The 21,829-nt window shown below is 38.0% G+C and overlaps 1 protein-coding gene across 15 annotated transcripts in view; it reads left to right on the forward strand.

Moving 5' to 3' along the window:
- Positions 1-21,829, forward strand: part of INPP4B (inositol polyphosphate-4-phosphatase type II B) — a 266,205-nt gene that overhangs the window by 82,076 nt on the left and 162,300 nt on the right. For 14 of the 15 annotated variants that reach the window (XR_012580530.1, XM_074541858.1, XM_074541860.1 and 11 more), the window contains 2 exons: positions 15,042-15,160; positions 17,029-17,145. The exons of the other annotated variant lie outside the window; for it this stretch is intronic. Coding sequence is in view for 11 of the 14 variants with exons in the window: in XM_074541856.1 (XP_074397957.1) it covers positions 15,042-15,160; positions 17,029-17,145 (236 nt within the window). In the remaining 3 variants the exon portion in view is untranslated. The remainder of the gene's footprint in view (positions 1-15,041; positions 15,161-17,028; positions 17,146-21,829) is intronic. 15 annotated transcript variants of the gene reach the window in all.

The following is a 21,829-nucleotide window of genomic DNA, read 5'->3' on the forward strand; positions in this document are numbered from 1 at the left end:
TCCCCAAGTGATATTGTGATGCCATCCCTTTGGAAAAGGTCTTGAAGCAGATTTAACTCTGCCCACTGAAAATAAATGGTATATTGATGCTGCTCAAGGAGCATGACTAAATGATTTTTCCAATTCTGAAACATAATCTGGAGCTTTTTCAGCAGCAGCTGTTCCTGGAAGAATGATAAGCAGAAATACTGGTTTTATCCTTACCACAAACTTGAAGCCAGTCTTGATTCCAGTAGAATTTGCCCATTTGGTTATCCTTCTGCTTCATCAAGTTATGAGTTGGTGAATAAATGATGCTTTGTTGTGTTAGCCAAATAAAATTGTAAAAAAAGTCATCATCGCACTTTTGAGTAAATCTAAAAAGTGATCATCTCCCTGTGAATCAAACTCAGTGTCACATATTGCTCAGGGATATTTCTCCCTCAAAAAAAGTTGTGTTTGCCATGTTAGAAACAATAGCAGCAATAATATAAAATAAAGGCTGGGTTTGTGAGTTTTAAATTTTATTTGTTCGTTTTGCTCTTTTGTTGTAACAGTTTCCTGAATTTTGCTTGAGTTTGTTCTGGTCCCGCACAAATTCCATCTTCACCAAACCAGCTAGTCAGGTCTGTTTTTTTCCCCTCTTAGTTTTACTGATGTATCTTAGGTACTTTACATCACAATAACAAATAGTAAAGAAAAGGCAATTTAAATTCAGCAGAAAAGATTCAGGATGTAGAAAAGCTACCACATGATTGGAAAGAATGCTCTTGTTTTCCTCTGGGAGCTACTGGTTTGACTTCTGGCTGCTTTGAGACTTTTGCAGCATTAAGATGCCTTAAATGCACTTTCTTCTTAGTAACTTTTTAAATTTTAGGAAATTTTTAAATTTGTACCTGTAGGCACTGTAATTCTACAAATCTATCCTTCAGCCCCTTTTAAGGAAGGGATTGTCTTCATTTGCACTGCAGCTGGAGAAGCAGGATGCTGTCACAGTCCTTAAATATTAATCTATACTAATTGTAGGGCTTACTATGCAAGGACTCAAAAATTCCAAACATGAAACTTGGGAAGATATGTGAGCAGTTAGTGCTGTCTGTGCTTTTTGCATATTAAGAGAAACTGAAAATTCTGTTTATAATAATATATACTTTACAGTTAGAGTTCTTAATGAAATTATCTGTATAGAGAGTTATATGTATATATATAGCTTTTCTGTGTAGTCCATAAATATGAATTTTTTTGTTGCTGAAAACCCATTACGTCTTGTGTAGCATTACTCATTTTTGTTATCTAATTTGTTTCTGAGTCAGTAAGCAGCAATTCCTAATAGAAGTAGTCGCAGAAGTATTTCCAACTTGTCAGCATCCATTGATACTTAATGATTTTCATTAACCAGCTTTGACTTGTGTAAATTCAATTTCTGTGTAGGTGTTAGAGATTAAAATTCCATATTACAAGGTGCTGTGTAACAGTTAGTCCCCATGGTGGGCTCGTTAAATGCAGGGTCAGAGCAGAGGATGAGCCAGCATGAGGGAGCAAATCATTACTGTCTGAGTATATTCCAGTGTGATGGATTTACAGGAATCTGCTGATGTGCTGATGCAAGTAGTAAGAAACTTGAGGGTGTTTTGAGTATCAGTATTAAACCCAGGTGCAAACTGAGTTTCAGGCAATTTTCTTCCATTCTGCTCCATGAAATTGGAGTATTTTCTGTTTCCAGAAGCTTTTGTGAAAAAAAAAAATTGTATTTGAACTACTGGGAGAAAGTGGTTGATGACCTTGTAAATACAAATATGTATAAATAAGGGCTGTGAGTAAGGGAAGCTTATAAATCTCATAGCCTAAAGATTCTCACAATGACTTTCACATGTTTTGATATAAACACTTATCTAGAGATAAATTTTGAATAGCTGTGGCTAATCTGTTTAGAGAGGAATTTGTACATGCCTGAATTTTAAAAGCTGTTTAACAGTTGAAAGGGTTTTTTGGAATTTAGCCATTCTGAGAGACAGGGGTTTATCATCTTAGCTCTTGAGTGATGCAGCAGATAATAGGATTAAATTCTGTCAGAAATGTACAAATGCTGAAATCTTGTCAGTTACAAAACTGCTGCATTTATAAGTCCATGGAAAAAAAAGAAGGATGAGACTAGGTAGGACATTTCTTTTTCAAACCTTCAATAAATAAAATTGGTAGACTTCTTAGTAAAATCAGGTATTTTTCTTGATATTGAAAATGCTGCTTTGGTGTCTATGGCATGTTTTTCTTACAGACTTTGCAATTGCTGTCTCATGCTTGCAAAATTCCTTTTTTCCAAACTTTCAGAGGCATGGCTGTGTCTGTGCTGAAAATAGTTATGTTTTCTGTGGAGAGGGGCTCCAGTTCAGTATCCCAGTGAGGCAGAGTGCTAGAAACAGATTAATGACAAGAGCTCAGTCTTAGCATGGGTTCATCCACCTCATTCCATGCTGCTTTGCCTGAACTATTTCTGGTTTCTGATGTAAAACTTTCATAGCTATCAGTAATATAATGGTAATTTGTAAGGCTGATTGAAAGCTATATATGGAAAAGGGCTCCAAAATTACTAAAGAATTTATAGATATAGGTAGAGATTTAATGCAATTCTCTCAGAATTGAGATTTCTCAATTTTTTTCTCACTTAGGTATTAAAAAAACACAAAGAAGAACTAGTGGATACCTTAATTTGTCCTTCAGTATTTTCACAAGCATTGTGCTTGACTTCTGAATTATTAGGCATTCTGGGGAATGTGACATTAATTTTTCAGTTATTCTGATGAAATGGAAAACTTGTATTTTTAAATACAAGAGTATTTTTAAACTAGTTCATAGGAAAGTAGGATTAAAGATCATTGCATGAGAGAGAAGTTATTTTTGGCACATGCTGCTGCTGTTTTTTCATCATTATTTTTCTCTTCCTGCTTTTGCCCAAAAATATACCTCCTATTGTGCATACTTTCTCCTATTTGCTGTGCCAGTCTATTGCTCTCTCCAGTTCAATATTTGAACCTGATTTTCTCAAATGAGGCTCTTCAGAAATTCCCTAGGATGACTCCCACGTGGGTGTGGTAGATCTCAGCAGGAGATTTGACTTGCCGTTTGTGCATACACAAATGTGTGTGCATCATTTATTAGATCCTTATTGAGAATATTGTATTGGTCATTATTGAGATATTTGTACTCAGAGAGACAAACAAGGATGAGGTGTTCCTTTGTTAGGGAGAGATCTGCAAGACTTCCTTACCCATCACAACTGTGATTTGGATGGCAGTCCTGGCCCTGCTGCTGCCTACTACCCTTTCTGTGCCTCTCAGGAAGCTGACATTTTAACTCTTCAGAATGCAAGAGATTATTTTTGTCCTAACTCCTTAACTGTGCTGTTGTCAGGGAAGCTTAAAAGGTATGCAGTGTTTGCAGGTTTTCAGCAATGGACCTTGGTCTTCTCTGCACCTTCATAAATCTTTTAAAACTACACTGTTTCTTCTAGAAACAGTGCTTTTTTCATCAAAATGCAAAGTGTAGTAGCATTAAAGTATTAAATTTTATATCTACTTAGAAAAGAAATTGTGTGTACCACAAAGTTTGCTGAAGAGCCATTTTAGGTATCCCTGCTTGTGTGCTTCAGTGCCTGACATCTTCGTTTTCTCTGCTGCTGCCTAATTGGGCCTCACAGTCCTGGGATTTTTTTCCTAGGCATGAATGAAAAATAATTTTTATTTGGAATTGCTGGACAGGGATAGTTGGGATTTTTTTTACTGTGAGGGTGGTCAGCCACTGGTGCAGTGCTTGGAGGAGGTTCTGAAGTCTTTGTCCTTGGGTGTTGTAACACCCAAGTGGATGCAGCCTGCTGTGGTTGACCCCGCTTGGACAGGGGGGTTGGATTTGTTAAACTTGAGGCTGATTCCAAAATCTCTGTGCTTGGAATTTGTCATGTAACTTTCCAGAAAGAGTTTGGAGGCTTCTTACAGCTGGTAGTGACTGGTTTGACGTGAACTCCTCCAACATTCTGTGCTGTGTATGGACAGTAAGGTGTCTGTTGGTCCTTACTGTTGTTGGTACCTAGCTCGTGATCTAAAAAGTTTTCAAGTTCTCTAAATAATCACTCACAGTTATGTTGAAATTAGACTATTTAAAATGTTTGCTCTCTATGTGAACTCAAGCTGTTCTAGGGAATTTCACCCTTGCATCGTAATTAAATCGTTATGTGGGGCACACTGAAGATATCATGAAGGGTTTAAGAGCAGCCTGAATAACCTTTCTTTTTGGGCAAAAAGAGTCAGGACTAGAGTCAGCAATTGTTAAAATAGTTTTGTGGATGCTCTTGGCCTGGATAATATGTTACTGGTGTTCATTTTTATGAATTTTTGTATATGTGCAAAATCTTTTTTTTTTGTTGTGTCTTCTTTCAAGGAACTGTTATTCATGGAATGTTTGCAAAATGAAAGCTTGAAGTAAAAAATGTATAGTAAACTTGTATTTGCAGAAGTGGTGTTGGCCAGGAATAAAATTGAAATGGAGTTTTACCCTGAGTTTAAACTCTGCAAAGAAAAGAATTTGCGTCAAAGACAAAATAAACTGATGATGACTATTAAGTGATTAGTGCTCTTTTTCCAGTGGGGTGGACCTCAGTTCTGGAGTGATCATGGACAGCAACCTGAGTTCAGTGGTACTGGAATGTAAAAATACATATGTAAAATACCAAATTATGATTGTCTTTTGTGCCCTCTGTGCCTGCTGACATGAAAATCTCCCTTATTTTGCAGACAAGGTGAGACGGCTTTGAGTGGATACAACAGTCTCTCAAGTCTCCCTTTCTCTTGTGTATTTGCTTGCAGCTTTTTGTGGTTTGCAGCTGCTCTGTTAGAGAACTTTTCAACTTTTTTTACTGTCACTTTTTGCGGTTGATCTTTTCTAACGTTTAGCCCAGACTGTAGAGCACTTAATGAAAAATTGCCTAGGGAATTCCTTCTGTCTCTTTCCTTGTGTATCTTTCTCTGTGAAGGTAAAGTCACCTCATAATTGCAAAAGTGTAGAGATTATTTGGAAGACAAAAAGCAAGCAAATTTTTAGAGGTTATAGTAGTCACAGAGTTGGTGCTTCTTGTGCAGAATGATAATGACTAAACAGAAATGGAACAGCTCTCTGTTGTTAGGCCAATAATATATTAACTGCAAACATTTTTAATAACTCAAAGCATGATAGCTCTTGACTTTTTTCACTCTTTGCTGCATTAGCTGAACCTTTGTGTTTCAAGTGGCAGTTGTTAAATACATCTCTGAATGTGCCTGTACAAATAATTGTGGTAATACTTTCATGTTGTAAGACATTTCCCAGTGGACTTGTTTTTAATCCTCATATGTGGAAACAGAAGTTACATAAATAGAAAAACATTGAATTAATGGAAGGCTAAAGTAATCTGCTCCTTTTGAACACATTAGTTATAAATGTACTTATTTTTGGAAATTTTGAAATGCATGGTCTGTGGTGAGATTTGACTCAAGAATCAGGTTCTTCTGCAGGCCCTGAAAATGCTGAAATTCTCCTAAATGCAGCAGCAGTGCAAAATCCCACACAGCAGGCCATGCAGCATGACTGGCAGACTGACCTGAGGTGCTTTGCTGAAAACAAACAAAAGCTTAAGAATGCTTTTCTTCATTGTTTCATCCTTACCTGCTGTGGCAAATAATTTTTCTAGTCCAGTTATGGACACTTTAGTTATTATTATCAGCCATATTTTCAGAGTGGTTTTTGCCTATTATGTGGAATATAAAACTGCTGTGTTATAAAGAAGCATTTTAAAAATTTACTTCAGTCTTGTTCCAATGTTCAAAACAAGCTAAAACTTCAATCTGGAATTCTCTTGCTTTTAAGATTGATTTCTGAGAGACTGAAGGTGTGTCAAATTTCATTGTGATGAGTTAGGAAGAATTTGGTGTTAGCATTTCTTAAAGATGAGAATTCCTCATACCTGAGAAGCTGAGGATTGTTTGTAGAATTCTGAATTATCTGCTTTAAAAAGTGAAGTGGACTAGCACTGTTCTCAGCTTTGAGATGAAGAGCTGCAATACCTAGGTAATTCAAGATTCAGATCTGTAATCTACCAAGGGCTATCTCTGAAGAGACAAATAAAAGTTTTTGGGGGTTTTTTTGGTTGTTGTTGGTTTTGGGTGATTGTTGTTGTTTTTATCATTTTTTTTGTGTCCTCTTAATCCTAACTTATTATTTCTTTGTACAAATGAATGAAAATAATTTAAAATTTTATCTCTGAAGAAGCTGGCTATGTCTTTACATGTGTCAGCATATCAAAATCAAGGCAGTTTCAAATATATTATTGGTGCATGTAAATAGCCATTGTTCACCCTTGAAGAAACTTCTGCTGGAAATTAGAGTGTATTTATAGTACAAGGATTAAATTTTCTGGTTTGGGTCTTACTCCTTTGCAAAAATCATGAATGTCTCCCCTTTAAAATCTTCAAAATGCAAACGGCAGAGTTGTAAATTTAGAGTAATAATTATGAGCCACTGTCTTGGGGAGGAAATTATCTTGGTTTTGATATTGAAGAAACTACACAAAAAAATGTATTTGCATTTAAAAATTTTACTTTGAAATAACATCTAGGCAATGACAACAGCTACAGTCACTATGGTGTTTTTTACCCTGTATTTTTAGAAGGGTGTTGGTCTATACCACCAGAGTTTTCATGGCTGAGGTACATTTTTTGGAGAAGTTTAGGAGTAAAGGTTATTCCTCCAAAATACACAAGTAAACAAATGCAGGATGTTTGTGGGAGATGGATTCCTTGAAGCTCGTCTTCTGACATGATCCTTGACCTCTGAGGTCTTATTATTTCTGGACTCTGTCATTTATGGGAAAAAAACCCATATTACATTTTATAAAATTCCTTGTGAAGTTCTACTTTGTTATGTTGCGGTATTAAAGCAATCTGAATTATTGGTCAGAATGACTGCCTCAAAATCCTCTGAGGAGTTAATCATTGTCTTTTATTTGGACTTCTAATTTAGGTATTAATCCAGAATTTCTGTCTTTTCAAGCAAGTCTTCCTTATGCTGGAACATCTCCTTTTAACTACAGCTTGAATGCAGATTATTTAGCATTTATCAAGCATTTTCCTACTAGCAAATTTAATCACTACTGGACTAAAAGTGACTGTTCCAGATTGCAGAAATCTATTTTCTCCTTTGATTAAAAGCGTGTCTTACTCTTCTTTGCCTTGTCTTTGAAGTACATTTTCGTCTCCTTTCCTTTGAGATGTGTGGGTTTTGTTTTGCTGAAAGGTCACCTCTGGTATACTGGAGAGATTAGTCAGTGGTTTGCATTGTGTTTTCTGTAGAAGATAATCTTTTTAGGCTATCTCACTGGTCATTTTCAACATCAGACACTATGCAATGAGAACAACTGTGAACCAGCCTGACATTTAGCAATCCAGCAGAGTGAGGGGTTAAAATGAAAAAAGAAAATTACAAACATACAGGTAAATAATAGGCTACCTACTTTTTTTTAAAGGCCATATTTTACCTCTTTTGAGCACTACACATGGAGAATACTACAGGGCTCAAACATTCCTGCTGTCTTCCCTCAGGGTATGTTAAGGAGGTAATTTTGGTGGGGGTTTTTGATTATTTTATTTTTGGGGATTTTGTTTGAATCTTATGAAGTTGAAACTACATGACTTTCTTGTCCCCTTACTTGGCACAGTGAAAGGAAGGAACACAGCTGTTCTCACACAGATGAATTGTAAGGCTGTTCAGTAAGACAGTAGACCTATAGTTTGCTTTTATTATTGTGTGTCTTTTATTTTGTGAGTTACTGTTGTTAATATAGCTCCCCACTGCTTCATGTCCCGGCATCTTCATTTGATTACCTTTAATATGTAGCATTTTTACTGAAAGAAGGAATTAATAGTTTTATTAACCAGCAGAGTCTCATAGGTATCAGGGCTGTGGCCACACATCAATTTGCTGACAATTAATTACAGAGCTGTCTCCAGAGAGTTTTACACAGAGTTCTTAATGCAGCATCTAAGCCTGCACCATGTCTTAGGTGTAGTTATGTTTTGTGAGGGGAGCTGCTTTCCTCACCAAGCGTATCTTGTGAAGATGCATATGATGACGTGGGTTTGGAGCCAGGCTAAGCAACAGCTGAATTTTCTTTACATGTTAGAAAAGAATGCTGTCTCTACAGTCAGTCAATACTGCAGGCTGAGGATCAAGCCCATGTAATACTACGCCTAACAACTGGTATGGCAGTGAAAAAATGCTCCTGTCAAAGGAAGCAGTGTGTATGGTTGTAATAAAAACAGATGTGGCAGACTGAAAACTTTGAGACTTGGCACTTTTGTTTCTTTTCATTTTCTTGTGGTGTTGCTGATGTATTTTTTTACATTTAGTTTATTTCCAAAGAGATGTAAAATGTTAGCAAACAGAAGAATATATATTTTAAATAAAATCTGAAATAAATTGTTATAGGTTCTTATTGATTTTTGTTGAGATGCCAGCTGCACTCATCATCTTATTTCAGATGAAGTGATTACCAGTATAAGCTTATGGTATGAAGAAGGTAATAGTTCACAGAAAAATGGAATTTTGCTTACCATGTGCAGATCTTCTGATTCTTCATTTGGTACTTTAACTTGTAACCACTCTCTTTTTTGGATAGCTAGAAATCTGTGAGAGAAACTACAGCAAGATTACTTTGTCATTAGATACTTGATACGACAATATTAGGAGAAGGTGAAGGAGAAAATGGTATTTAGCTCTGTTTCCATGAAGATTCAAACCCTTTGGTGGTGTTCTGAAATAGCAACAACCCCAAAATAAATTGCAGTCTTGGAATCGCAGTATCAAATTTTATTTTGATATGGATGTATTTTGGAGTAGTAATGTATAGCAAGTTTTTGTAAGGCTTCAAGCCCCTGCCCCCTTCGTTCTTAATTTCTCTCACTAGAAAACTGAAGATAAGAGCCTAAATGTCATTAGGAGGTGGTGCCTTGCGTAGAATAGTTTTGAACAGAAGGAAAGAGGGTAATTGAAAACCTAAAGCAAACAGCAAGAGATCTGCCTTGCTGTCACAAGTCTGCTGCATCTCTGAGAAAGTTTGCTGTGCTATTAGAGTCACAATGTGCTTAGTAAGGAAATCTTTTTGGGAAAAAATATCTTTTTGCAATTACTTGAAAGCGTTAAGCAGATGTGTATTCTCAGACGCATTTTCAAAAATTACAGAAGTTGAAAAATTTTGATTAAAACCAGTTTGTTTCATTACTTGAGGAGCTTTTCTAAGCCAAGCTCTAAGTTCTCCTCATGTTGCTGTTGTGTAGCTGGAGCCTAGAGCATGAAGATGACGGAACTCAGTTCTCCACAACTGTAAATAAAGCTGGATGAAGATTGTGGATGTGCAGGAACTGATTGTCTGACGTTAGCAGCAGATCAATGCACAACAAATGTGAATAGCACTGGATGGGTGCTGAACACTTATAAGCACGCCTTCCATCCTGCAGTGCAGAGATGATGCCTGAGAGCTGTGTTGATCCAGTCAGCCTGCTTCCTGAGCCTCTTGCATCTATCATGCTTAAAACCCTAAGTGTATGGGGCTGTCCATGCTAAATAGCAAAGCTGAAGAGGAAATAGGCCTGTTCTAGCGTGGCAGAAGAATTGAAACCCCTTTGCTGGCAATGGGGGATGAAAAGTTACAAATTAAGCCTGTGCATTGCTAAGGAAACTTCTCAGTCCAAGCACCAGTCTGGCAGTGAGACTCCACCACCTGGGCTGGGATCAAACCTCCTTTGCAGATACACCCCCACACTCACACAGGCCTTAGTCTGAGAGAGATCACCTCTGGTTTGCACCCTGGTAATTCTAACCTTAGTCTGAAAGAGATCACCTCTGGTTTGCACCCTGGTAATTCTAACCTTAGTCTGAAAGAGATCACCTCTGGTTTGCACCCTGGTAATTCTAACCACATTAATCGCTTCATCGGCAAATGAGATGATGAGTGCAGCTGGCGTCTCCACTCATGGGCATGATCCCTTACCAGCGTACAGCATTTCTCCCTAGCAGCATTCATGTGTATCTTACTTCAGTGACTCATAGATAATCATGTTCTTTTAGCTGCAAATTAAGTGGCTAATGACTGAGGTTTTTCTGGACAGCATACAGATAGATTATTTATGGTAAATACTGTTAATATTGTTTTGTGCTTGTGGGGGTTTATTCCCCCAAAACCTATACTTGTAGGGATGTCTTTGAGATTATTTTTTTTTTTAAAGATTAATTTGGTAAGACTTCCCTGTCATCTTTCTCCTTCCTGCTGTTTGTTACATACCTCCCTGAAGGATACTAATTGTTTTATGTATGTACCTTTCCTTGAAAATATAACTAGGTTACTTTGGCAACCAGCTGTATGTTCTGGAGAGCAGATATATTATTTTTATAGAAGTCTCTCACCCCCAGAGACAGGAACAGTGATCTTGAATGTCCCCATGGGTAAAAATCAATGGATCTTTCCTTATTTATATATATGCTCCAATGTAGTTTTCTGTTGCCCTGAGTTTCTTTTCATTATAGAGTTCACCTGAGTCTGAGCGTCTATTTTGGTCACTACAATTAAAAGGTGTCCCTCCTAATGCATACCTGTTGCATGGCTGTGTAACTGTGCTCTCATTTTGTGATAGCATGGGCATTATAATGTTTGTGGCCACATCCATTTAGTCTTGCATGGTGAATTATTCTGGGAGTCCACATTGCAAATTGCCAAGTCTGGCATTCCCTTCTCTAACCGGTCCGTTTGCCCACTAAGGAATAGCTACACCTTACTGATTAGTTTATCAAGACAGACTGTACATTATTGTTTATAAACTAAGTTGTTCTGGGATAATAATGCTTCTGCACTGTCGATGAATGAGTAACAATTTGAACATTACCTTCACATATATATGTGCATGTGAGGCACAGGTTTTTCCCATGCCCCTAGCCATCAGATGCTACTAATTTTCTGATGTTTGGACAGCGTACAAAATAGAATACCCTGGAGACAACAGGGCTGTGTTGTGAATTCCTGTTCCTAGCCAGCCCCTGGAATCTGTTTTGGTTTGGAATATGGGAAGAAATGAAGCTGTGAATATGGGAAACGGTGTTTGTCCCTGGTTAAAGAAAGAGCTACCTTGCACACTGTGATATAGGCTGATACATGCATTGTGTGAATCCAGAGTATGAGAAGACATTCACCAGTGTACTGTATTTTTCCTCACTAGCAAAAATAAACTATTCCGTTTCAGTGCCATTTCCCAATTTTTGATATCCTTCTTGGCTCATTTCCCAAACAACTCTGAGCTGGAAATGTCTTTCATTCCCGCTGCCCGTGTTGTTTGTTCTGGCTACTGGATATCTTTTCCATTTCTGGGAGATGCTGCATCTCTCTGTTTCTCTGCCAGACTAATTCTTTTTTGCTCCAGTGGGCTTTGTGCTTGGAGCAGAGAGTGCAAAATGCCTGGTCAGAAGCGTTACAGTTTCAGGGAAGGTAGATGGTGAATTTCCAGGCTATTTCTATTTTGTGTTTTGTTTGTTTCCTTTCTTCTTACTGTTATATACTAATAGGTTTTTTTTTTAGTTTTTCTCTCTGTACTCTCTTCCAATATAGAAATAACATTTTTCAAAAATCCTCCAAGGTCCCATGAGGAAACAGTAACCAGTCTTTCACTTCTTTGTGTAGGCACACACTCAGAAGGGCAGAGGGCACAGCCATCGTGTCAGTGCAGCACAGAGAACAGTGAAATATCAGTAGAGGATCCTGCTATCTTCATTTTTTTCTTTGTTGATATTAAAGCATAAATTATTCTTAATGCAGTTCTTCCTTAAACATTCCTTGTACGCTGATAGGCTCAGCAGAGGTTTGCTCACCAGGGGAATGGATGACTCAGGCTTTTACACTCTGAGTCAACAGTCACAATGAGTAGATTCATATACTTTTGGCATGTAAGTACAAGCTGGTGCTTCATTTCACTGTGTTTTGTCGATGAATTTTTCCAGGGTTAATTCAGACATTCTGAAGCATTGAGAAATAACATAACCTGTGGTCTGCTTGGGGATAGGTTATGGTGGAAAGTGAGTTGATGTTATTACCTGCTCTCACGGTGCTACATTTGCAGTTCAGGAAACAGCCTCAGAATGCCTTTTATGCTTGTGTTTTTATCAGTTTCTCTTTGAGGGGCATGCCTATAATACCTAACAAACTTGTTTAAATATATAGCATACTTTCCTAACTGTGTAATGTTTCACTTTGCCCACTTTGTTTCTTTGAAGACCTAAGGTGCTGATAGTAAAATTGTTCAAAGGGCGATAATGCAGCATGGGGCTGTGGAGCTTGCCAGGCTGTGAACAGGATATAACAAGCTTCTATTCTTTGGCATCAGCTTAAAAGCAGTCCTTTTGTTTTGTTAAACTTTTAATTTGGGCTGTTTTGAAGGGAAGTGATGTACTGTGGCTCAAACTGGCAACTTCTGTGTTCTTTACTGGGATAACTTTATTGAATATCCTCTCTGACTGAAAGGAGAGTGGTGAACAACACTAGTCCAGTGTCACAGTAGAGATAAATAACACTGTCATCAAAGAAGATGCAGGTTTCATTTAATTTCATTTATCCTCTGCACCAGTGTTTCCCGAAGAGTTCTGATGCTTTATGCTGATCCTCCCTACTGGAGATATGCAGATGAGTTATTTTTCTGTCAGCTCTGTCCAATGAAATTCAAGATCATGCTGCTAGGCCACCTTTTTACAGGAAAAATAATCTAATGACTGGATTGCAGTACTGTCACAGAAATAAATTGCCTCCTATGTTCAGATAGCAGCAAGGTGGTGACCACTTAGTGCAAATCTTCTTCCTATTGTTAATGGTTTCTCAGTAGCATAAAAGCCTGTGCTCTTGGCAGCTAAAAGATTTAGTCACATCTAGATAATGTATTTGAGACAAGACATAACTGGATCAAATTATTATTTGTGAGGGTTTTGCCTCGATTCATCATGTACTTTTTCCAAGAGTTCAGCTGCAGAGCTCCTACCAGAGACACTGATAAGGTTTTTTGGGGGTCTGATTTTGTTTTTCCTAGGTGTCTCTGTGTGTCTTTGTTTTTCTCACTTTTGTTGCATTCTAGTGAATTGTGAGCTGGCTAGCCTTCCTGTGTGGTAGGTGTGAAAAATTGGACTGTCTCTCTGTTCCAGCCTCTGGTAGTGAACATGAGGTCTCTTGCCATTCCTCTGAAACTGTGCTACATTCTAAAAAGATGATTATAGAGTGCAATATTTAAGGGTTGTATGGTGGCATGAGATCAGGTTCTGTGGGGGGAACTGGCTATATTTGGAAATCTCAGTGATCTGCTACTACTTGTGATCAGCTTTAGAGAGGACAAAGTCAAATAGTGTCAGAAGGTGTCTGCTGAGCCTTTTGTGCTTTGACGACTGCTTTGCACAAAGTCTACTGTAATTTTTAAGATGATGTCAAGTAGTGCTAGTATTCAGTCATTTTAATAAGGCAGTGCGTCCTAGCAGCAAAGACTTGCTGGCAACTCGCTGTTTGAGCCTGGTGCTGTTACATCAGCTCTTTCGTAAAGACTTCATCATGCACAAACTTTTATGCTTATCCCACTTTTTCCTCCAAATTATAATAGGGGTCAATTTGAAACTATATACCAGGAGATTTCATTGGCAATTTGGGCTAAAGCAAAAACTTTAATCTCTGAAGGTTAGATTTAATTGTCTCCCTGCCTCTTTTAACTGTAATAAAAGAGTGGTAAAAAAGCTTCAGCTAGTTTTCCTTTTATTTACTCCAGCAGCAGGTTCAAGCCCAAAGGAAAAAAAAAAAAGGTGTAAAACAAGCTGACTTGGCCTTTTGTATGTATCAGAGCTTTTCTAGCATTGCTTTCTCATCAGACCAAGCTTGCTTGCTGTGAGGATAATCTGACTCACCTTTTGGAAAGGTAAAGGTCAGCTGCACTTGAGGAAGCCCCTGGTAGGCAATGTAGGCTCATAGAAAATACTCTCAGCTCTTTCTTGACAATTACCCTCTCTGGACCATGGTCGTCTTTGCTTGCCTCAGGCTTCTGGGAGCCCAGGATAGTTTATTGCCCTGCAGAAAGCACTGGGTAGATCCCACAGCAGTGTTCAGTGCTGTATATTCATATATATATATATATATATATATATAAATAAAATATATATCTCTATTTCAATGCATGGCTCATTAATCTGTGTCCCTTCTGTGGAGTAGCTGATGATGTGTTTATTTATTTCTTCCTTCCTTCTTTTTCTTCAGTGCTTTTACCCTTTCATTTTGAAGGCATAAGGTGTGTAAGTGTAAAGAATGTTCTCATGGTAAGGGACTCTGAGTCCAGGATAAAAATGAATTATTAGAACACAATTTCTCTGTGAGGTAGAATGAGTTTTAAGAATGATGCTATATAGGCAGAATGCAATTCTCATTTATATACCAGTCCCTGACAAAAGAATTGATTGTTGCTGCCTGCTTTTAGGTATGTAGATTTATACCTGACGACTAGCTCTAAGTTCACAAGTAGTAACAAACTATATAAACCAGCTTAACCACTGATAGCAATTAGCTGTTTTAGAATGTGTTTGAAAAGGTTGTGTAACTGGGGAAATTGTCAGACAAGAGAAGATCCAATAAGGCTGCTAAAAGAGATTTTGTGGGCAAATTAAATGAGTACTTATGTAAAATTACTTACTATTGCAGCATGTGCGCATGCACACTTGTGGGCTGGGGCTGATGAGCCTCTGGCAGGGAGCTTTGCAGAAGCTGCAAATGTTTTTAGTGGAAAGGAGATCTCAGCTCAGTTCTGTGGCATGTGACTTCCTATTTCTGTAGGTTACTTCCAAGGGACTTCCTCTGTTAAATGGACTTGTCTCTGGAGATTTAATCTGGAGCTGGAGCATGGTCTGCTTTGTCCTGTGTCTGTGACAGCATTTTCCTGGAGTTTGCTTTTGAGTATTTTATTTTTATTTTGCACTGTCTCCAGCATGCAAGGATCTAGTGGCTGCTACCCGTGATCGGAAGCTGAGCACGTTTATCCAGGTCTCAGTGGTGCATCCAGCAGAGCACATTTCGACGCGGTATTCGAGCACTGAAATCGTGGAGGTGAGAGTCTTTCTTATTCAATTAACATGCTGATTGTTGGATTGCTCATTTCTTCCTTAGAAAGTGAGTTAGGAATAAAACAAGTTGGTGCATAGCGTTAGGTAAGACAAGCACACCCTGGCAGTTAGTAAAGCATACTGAAGTGTGCTGTAGTTCTTGGCATTTAACCAGGATAAACAGAAATTCACTTGGCTTCTCATGAAAGCTCTGTTGTTCCAAGTGGAGGCATGGAGAATATTCCAAGTCTCCAGACACAGGTTTAGAATGAAACAGGGAATAGTTGCTCTCATGAAGGGACAAGGCAATGCAAAATAAAACTTAATTAAGAGTATAGTGAGTTTGGAAAGTATTTTTGAATGCAGAAAAGCATAGGTGTATTACATGGTCCTTTTTACCATTCCAAAAAACATTATCCTATTTGTTTTTTATTTTTTCCATTAAAAAGCTGATGCTTTTGCAATTTGAAAAATATTACCCTAGATCTATAATTTGGGAAAGAAATGTGTGTATGTAATGTCTGTGACTTTACATGAAAGAATTAGTAATTGGCATCATACGTTACAACTAAAGTTGTCTGAGGCTGCTTTGCTAGTCCTCACTTTGCCCTGTAAGCATTGGTGTCAGAAACAGCAAAAATGGTTCAGAGAAAATGAAGGGTGAGCAATGTAGATGTAACTTGCTTAACTTACTGGGGAGATTCATTAAGAGCAGGAAAGTCTCATTGTAAACACACACATGATTTCACCAGAGGCTTGTTTTAACTCTTAAATACAATGAGAATATTTAATGAGGTCTTCGTGTGATTACTTTCAACCAACTACTAATTAAATTATTATGGTTCCAGCCCTCAACCATCCTGAAACTGCTTAATTCAAATATCTTGTATCTGATCAGGATGTCTCATTGCAGACTGTCTGGAATGATGTTGTGCAAAAGATGGATAGATAACTATGTATTTTCTTAAATAGAAGTTGATGCATTTCCTAATACAATGTCCTAGACCTCAATAAATTCCTGAATTTGTTTTATCAAGATTCTTGGCTTTGTAGTCAAGCTTTCGTGGAGGGCAAGGCAGGGTCACAGAAAGTTAATCCATAAGATAAATTACCTTTGTTGTGCACAAGCCTTTTTTTTTTTTAAATTACTTAATGGAAAATTTAAGGATACACACCTGGTAATCTTTGGCAATTCGGTGTAATTAAACATTAAGAAATTGTAAACAATGTTTTGTATTATTCATTTAATTGTACATCTTTAGCTACGATATAGTTACTTCTGTGTACAGCTTTTAAGTGTAATCGTAATGTTTCAAAGTACAGGAATTTTATTTTATAGCAGTACTGCCTAAAGAGGAGTATTTTAATCCCCTCTCCACAAAATCAGTATCCTTCATGTAATACTGAGCATTTCTATACACTTAGTATTGTGGCTTAATGAAGATTGCTCTTTTTTGTATGTGTGTGCGTGTTAAATCCTTAGTTCATTTAAATTTTGGTACTTTCAAACAGTGTTGTGGGAGTAAGAAAGGGTTTTTGGTTATTATAGGTTGTATTCCAGAACCTGGTACTGGCTGAGCTGTTTAAAAATGTGATAGCAGGCTCTGCCTCTGAAGCACTTCATATCCTTCCCAGTTAAAAAAACTTTCCAGGAAGTTCTTGTAGTTTTGTTTGGGTTTTGCTTGTTTGTTTTTAGTTTTCCTGCTAAAGTTTTAAGGCTGTTTGTTTTTTCTCTTTGATTGGGTAATAAAACTGAGCTGTTCCCATCTCTCTGCTGTAGACAGCTGACACCTTGTGGGTTTCTGTACCTCCACAGTGACATCCTTCACATTGCTCAGCTGTCCTTACTGAGTGTTTACTCATGTTGCACAGGGTACAAAAGATCCTCTGTTTCTGACTGGTGTGACCTTCCCACCGGAATACCCCATCTATGAGGAAACTAAAATAAAACTCACAGTCTACGATGTCAAAGATAAATCCCAAGACACGGTAAGTGCTTTTCTTCAGTCCTTGCACAGATCTGACTGAGGAATGAGTTTCTTGCTGTGTTGTTCTTCGGCTCTCATTAGCAAACTGGGGAGATGGTTTGATGTAAAATTGGTTTTGTTGTTCTCTTGTGCCTAAAATCTACTTCATCTGTTGTTGATATGTTAGAGACTAGAGAAAGAGAACCATGCACTTAAGGTGGGCATTTTGCTATTGGCTTTTTAACTGGTTACATGAGTCAGCACAGGTATTCCTGGCAAATAAAAGATTGCTCTGGTGTGCTTTTTGAGGGCAGAGAACACATGGAATAGACTCTGATAGCACCGTTGTGAATAACTTTGCAGAAATATATTTCTGATAATATTTTACTTCTCTGCATAAACCAGAATGACAGTGGAGCCTGTAACTTGGGAGAGAGCTACTCATATTTAATCTCTTGGGTGGTGATATCTGCAGCTTTCTGTTGCTGCTTTTGTTATTGATTTGTAGCAGTCCAATCTCTACAGCTAAAGGTGAATCATTTCGGGTTCCAGTGTTGTACATTCTTGAATACAGAGTCAGCTTTTTATTCTTGGGAGTTACTCACTTGGGCTGATATATGGAGGCCAGTGGAACAATCTGAGTGATTAAACTGCCAAATAAAGAGCTTGAGTACTATTTTATGTGTTCCAGATAATCCAAGACAGCCTTAGACAAGGGCTAAGCCTTTGTCTTAGCCTAGGACAAAGCTAGATGTCATAACAGGACCTGTGGGAGATGAGTATTTTTCTTCTGCAGCAGGCTGGAGTCCAGCTGATTAGTTTGCTCTCAGACATCAAGAATGGCCATGTTGACACCTGTATTTAATTGACTGAGTTGCTCTGTAGCTGGCACCCAGCATGATGAAAGCAAGTGCAAGCTTCTGTCCTGACTGTATATATGTTCATTATCTATAAGAAGGCAATCAAGGGCATAATTTGAAGCTTGAGACTGTCTTTGAGCGGCTTACAAAAGTAAAGTTCTATGTTTTGAGAACTTGTAATTTTTTCAGGTAGAAAATTATTGATCTATTTGTTTAAATTTTCAACCTTTGTGAGCTAGCAGGTTGATTTTGTCCCCTCACTGTGCTCTTTCATGGGAATATGTGGAGTGTTTTAAGCATCAAATCTGAATTTCTTCTCTGTTTAAGAAGGGAAGGGACATGTATATGCATTTTATAATGTATATATTTTAAATTTGGTATTGGATTAGACTACAGGGACTTAAAATGGGATCTGCTGTTTATTCAATAGAGTTGTCACCTGTGGACAGGTAACAGGCATTGAGTTAATGGAGTTGGACTTTTACCTTCCCTTCCAGTTTCATTTTGACTGACAGATGCTGGAAAATAATATCCTATCAGTAAGTGATAAAAGTGAACTGGGTTGGTAGTACTTTTCCCTGTGTTACTGCTTTTCTAGCTCCAGGCTCCTCTACTGCCACTTGTGAAAGAGAAGATCTACCCTAGAGAACTAATATAACTTGATAAGCTTTTTGCAAACCTGTAAGAACTTTCTGTAACTGTTCCTTACAATTGTAGTTCAGGACTAGAGTCTCTCCCAGGGAATCCCACCGATGTAGCTTGTAAATCACGAGAGAATACCTTTCTCTTCTGTCATAGCATTTATATTGTTCCTATGAGAAACATTCTAGATCTGTACTGTAGTATCTTTTTGTGGGGGCAAGTATTAATCTCATCTCTGATTTACATACATTTAGCATTTTTTACTACTCAACCATTTTAAGCTGGATGTAGGCAATAAAAAATTAAATAATATGTAAGATCTAAATCAAGATGAGCTGCAGCATATGTGAATGACCCCAGGCTACCCTAGTTGCAACTTCGTCTGTGGCAATATTTCGACTTCTGTTTACATCCCAAAATCTCAGTCATGCTATAACTTGATTTTCTTACCTGTAATTAATTAGAAACCATCATGCTTTCTGTTAGTTTGGGTATTTTTTTTCAAGTCTGGATGTTTATGTAGGCTCATAAAAGTCAGGTTAAAATGAGCTATAATTTGATATCATTACTAGCATAGCTGCAACAGCATGGATCTCCATGCTTGGAGATCAAACCAAACAAACTGGATATGTCCCTTTGGCAGTGAAACTGCTCCCAGTGCTGTGGTGTCACAGCTCTGATTCTCCAGTCTGCAGCAGAGCTGGCTTTCCTGTTCCTCAAAAAGTGCTGCCACGTATTACAGCTGCCAAATGTAGTCCCACCATTCCTCCAAACTGACAGGTAATCCAGTTTTGGGTGGGGGGGAATCCAGGCCTGCTAGGCATGCCCTGCTCTTCCAGGCTGTGCTCCAGAGCAGATGTGAGCTCAAATCATTGGGCATTTGTAGCAGAAATAAACCTTGGATTGGACTGTGAGCTGTTCTGCAGAAATTGTGTTACAGCAATAATTCCCACAGCATCAGGGCTGTGCTACTGCTTGCCTCAGTTCATGAGCTCAAAGTAGTTAATATCCCTTGTCACAAATAAATACTTTAACTTTTCTTATTTGTTTTCATGCAACTATAAGAAGTTAATTCAGTGCATGAATTCAACTCAGCAGGATTTTACTACCACAAATAGAAGACTGTGGAGAAGGTGGGGAAAGGGCAGTGAGTACATCACTGGTTAAAGCATTTTCTTGGGTTTTGTTAAACCTGGCTCTGACTATACAAGAGAATTTGCTCTCATTTTCAAATCTGCTGGAATTTTACTATAATAAAAAACTAACTAAATACTTTTTGAGTTGTGCACACAAGTGATAATATTAAAGTGAAAGAAGATGCTCCTCATTGAGAAACAACCAGAATTTATTTTTCTCCTGCTCTTTAAAAAAAAAAAAATCTTGAAAATTACCTTTCAATGCTAGTATTCCTGTACCAGAAAGCTTTTAGTTGCTTCACTCTTGACTGTCACTTAACTTTCATTATGTAAGAAGTATGGTTTAATTATACTGAAATACTGTACAGCTGGGATCACATGCACTCTGCTTGACACCCTGAATGTTCTGACTGCACTTCTCACTTTTTATGCTTCTCTGTCTGATGTTGATCATAATTATATCTTGGCTGTGTCAGATTTTCTGTTATTGCAGCTTTTTAGGTGATGAAATGGGGGCTTTTGTTTGTTTTGACTAGTCTAAGTGATTAGTTACTGTAAGTTTTCACTTAAATAGAAACTTTTAAGAAAGACTATGGTATTCCCAGTTCACTTAGATATACTCAGAACAACGTAGTTGAAATGCTTATGAAATATCCTTTAAATATTTCCAGCGAAGCCACGCATACAGATCGGTGGGTAATGCCATATTGTGAGAAATGTATAGTGACATCTGTTTCTACATCACAAAGATTTTTCTTCTCATATTGCCATGGGCAAATTTATGTTTTGCTGGCTTGAGCTACACTGTCTTTAGGATTTTATAAAGTTGGGTTTTGTTGTAATGCTGGGGCTGTACCTGTTCTATGTCATTGTCAAATAAGATCAGAATTATAGGCTTATAAATCATTGAAAAATTACCTCTGTCCCACTTTTGCACAAGCATGCTGTTCTTACCTTTCTTATAGGCATGTAGGTTTGCCCAGTTTGGTCTAGCAAGATTTAGAGCTGAAGCTGGGGTCATTCTCTGGGACAATACTGCATAGCACGAGTCAGGTACCACTGCTGCATGGCAGAGCCACAGTGAATACAAAGCTGATGGTTTTGTGTTACACTGAGAGAAGTCTACTCAGTGTAGACTCCTTCTCCTCCTCTACTCCTCATCTGGGAGGCAGTGGGTGTTGTTCTTTGTTTGGAATGTGTGTATCCTGCAGCAAGAATTAACCTCATACCCAGTGAGTTGGGCCACTTCTTTTTCATCCACACATGGACAAGTGCTGGGAGCAGAGGCAGGAGCAACTTTCTGTATCTGCTGGGAACTATCTATATCTGATCTTTGCATCATCCCTTCAAAGATAATCTCCTTTGGATGGATATTAGTATTGGAATTCATGTGCAGTACTGAAAGTTACACACAGCCACACCAATGTTATCTCCTGAGGGCAAGGAGAAACTGGATGTATAAAATGCTGTTAAAATATTGCATTTGACAGTCTGGTCTCCCTTTTTTTACTCTCCAAATTTCATCTTAATCACTCAGAATAAAATTAGATTAATTTGATAATTTTAGAAGTAGTGGGGCTAGAAGTTCTGGTTTTGATATGGGAACATATGTTGTTAAGTGGCAATTTAAGATTACTTAGGCTTTAAGTAACTTGTCTTTTAACTCTTGGGGTTTAAATTTTCTATTAAACCTGTTCACTGGGAATGAAATTTTGCAAAAGGCTTTGCTTTGTGTGTTTTTTGATTTTGCAAGTGTCCCTGTTAAAATTGAATCCTGCTGGGGTGAGCAGGAAAATGAAGACTGTCCATCATGACAGAGGCATTTTGAGTTAAGCCAAATCTGAAGTGACAGCGTTCTGTGTTCCCTTGTGGGCACTGATCCCTGTTACACCACCACCACCATGCAGTTTGGTCTTTGTGCCTTTGCCATCTCTGCTGAGGGGACACTGGAGCATCAGGAGTGCTGCAGGGCAGTGTGTAAAATGCATTAGCAGTGTGTAAAATGCAGGGCAGTGTGTAAAATGCATTGGAAGAGATAAATGTGAAATCTCTACCTCGCCTTCCCGTT

This window comes from Zonotrichia albicollis, chromosome 5 (assembly GCF_047830755.1).
Source record: "Zonotrichia albicollis isolate bZonAlb1 chromosome 5, bZonAlb1.hap1, whole genome shotgun sequence".
NCBI lineage: Eukaryota > Metazoa > Chordata > Aves > Passeriformes > Passerellidae > Zonotrichia > Zonotrichia albicollis.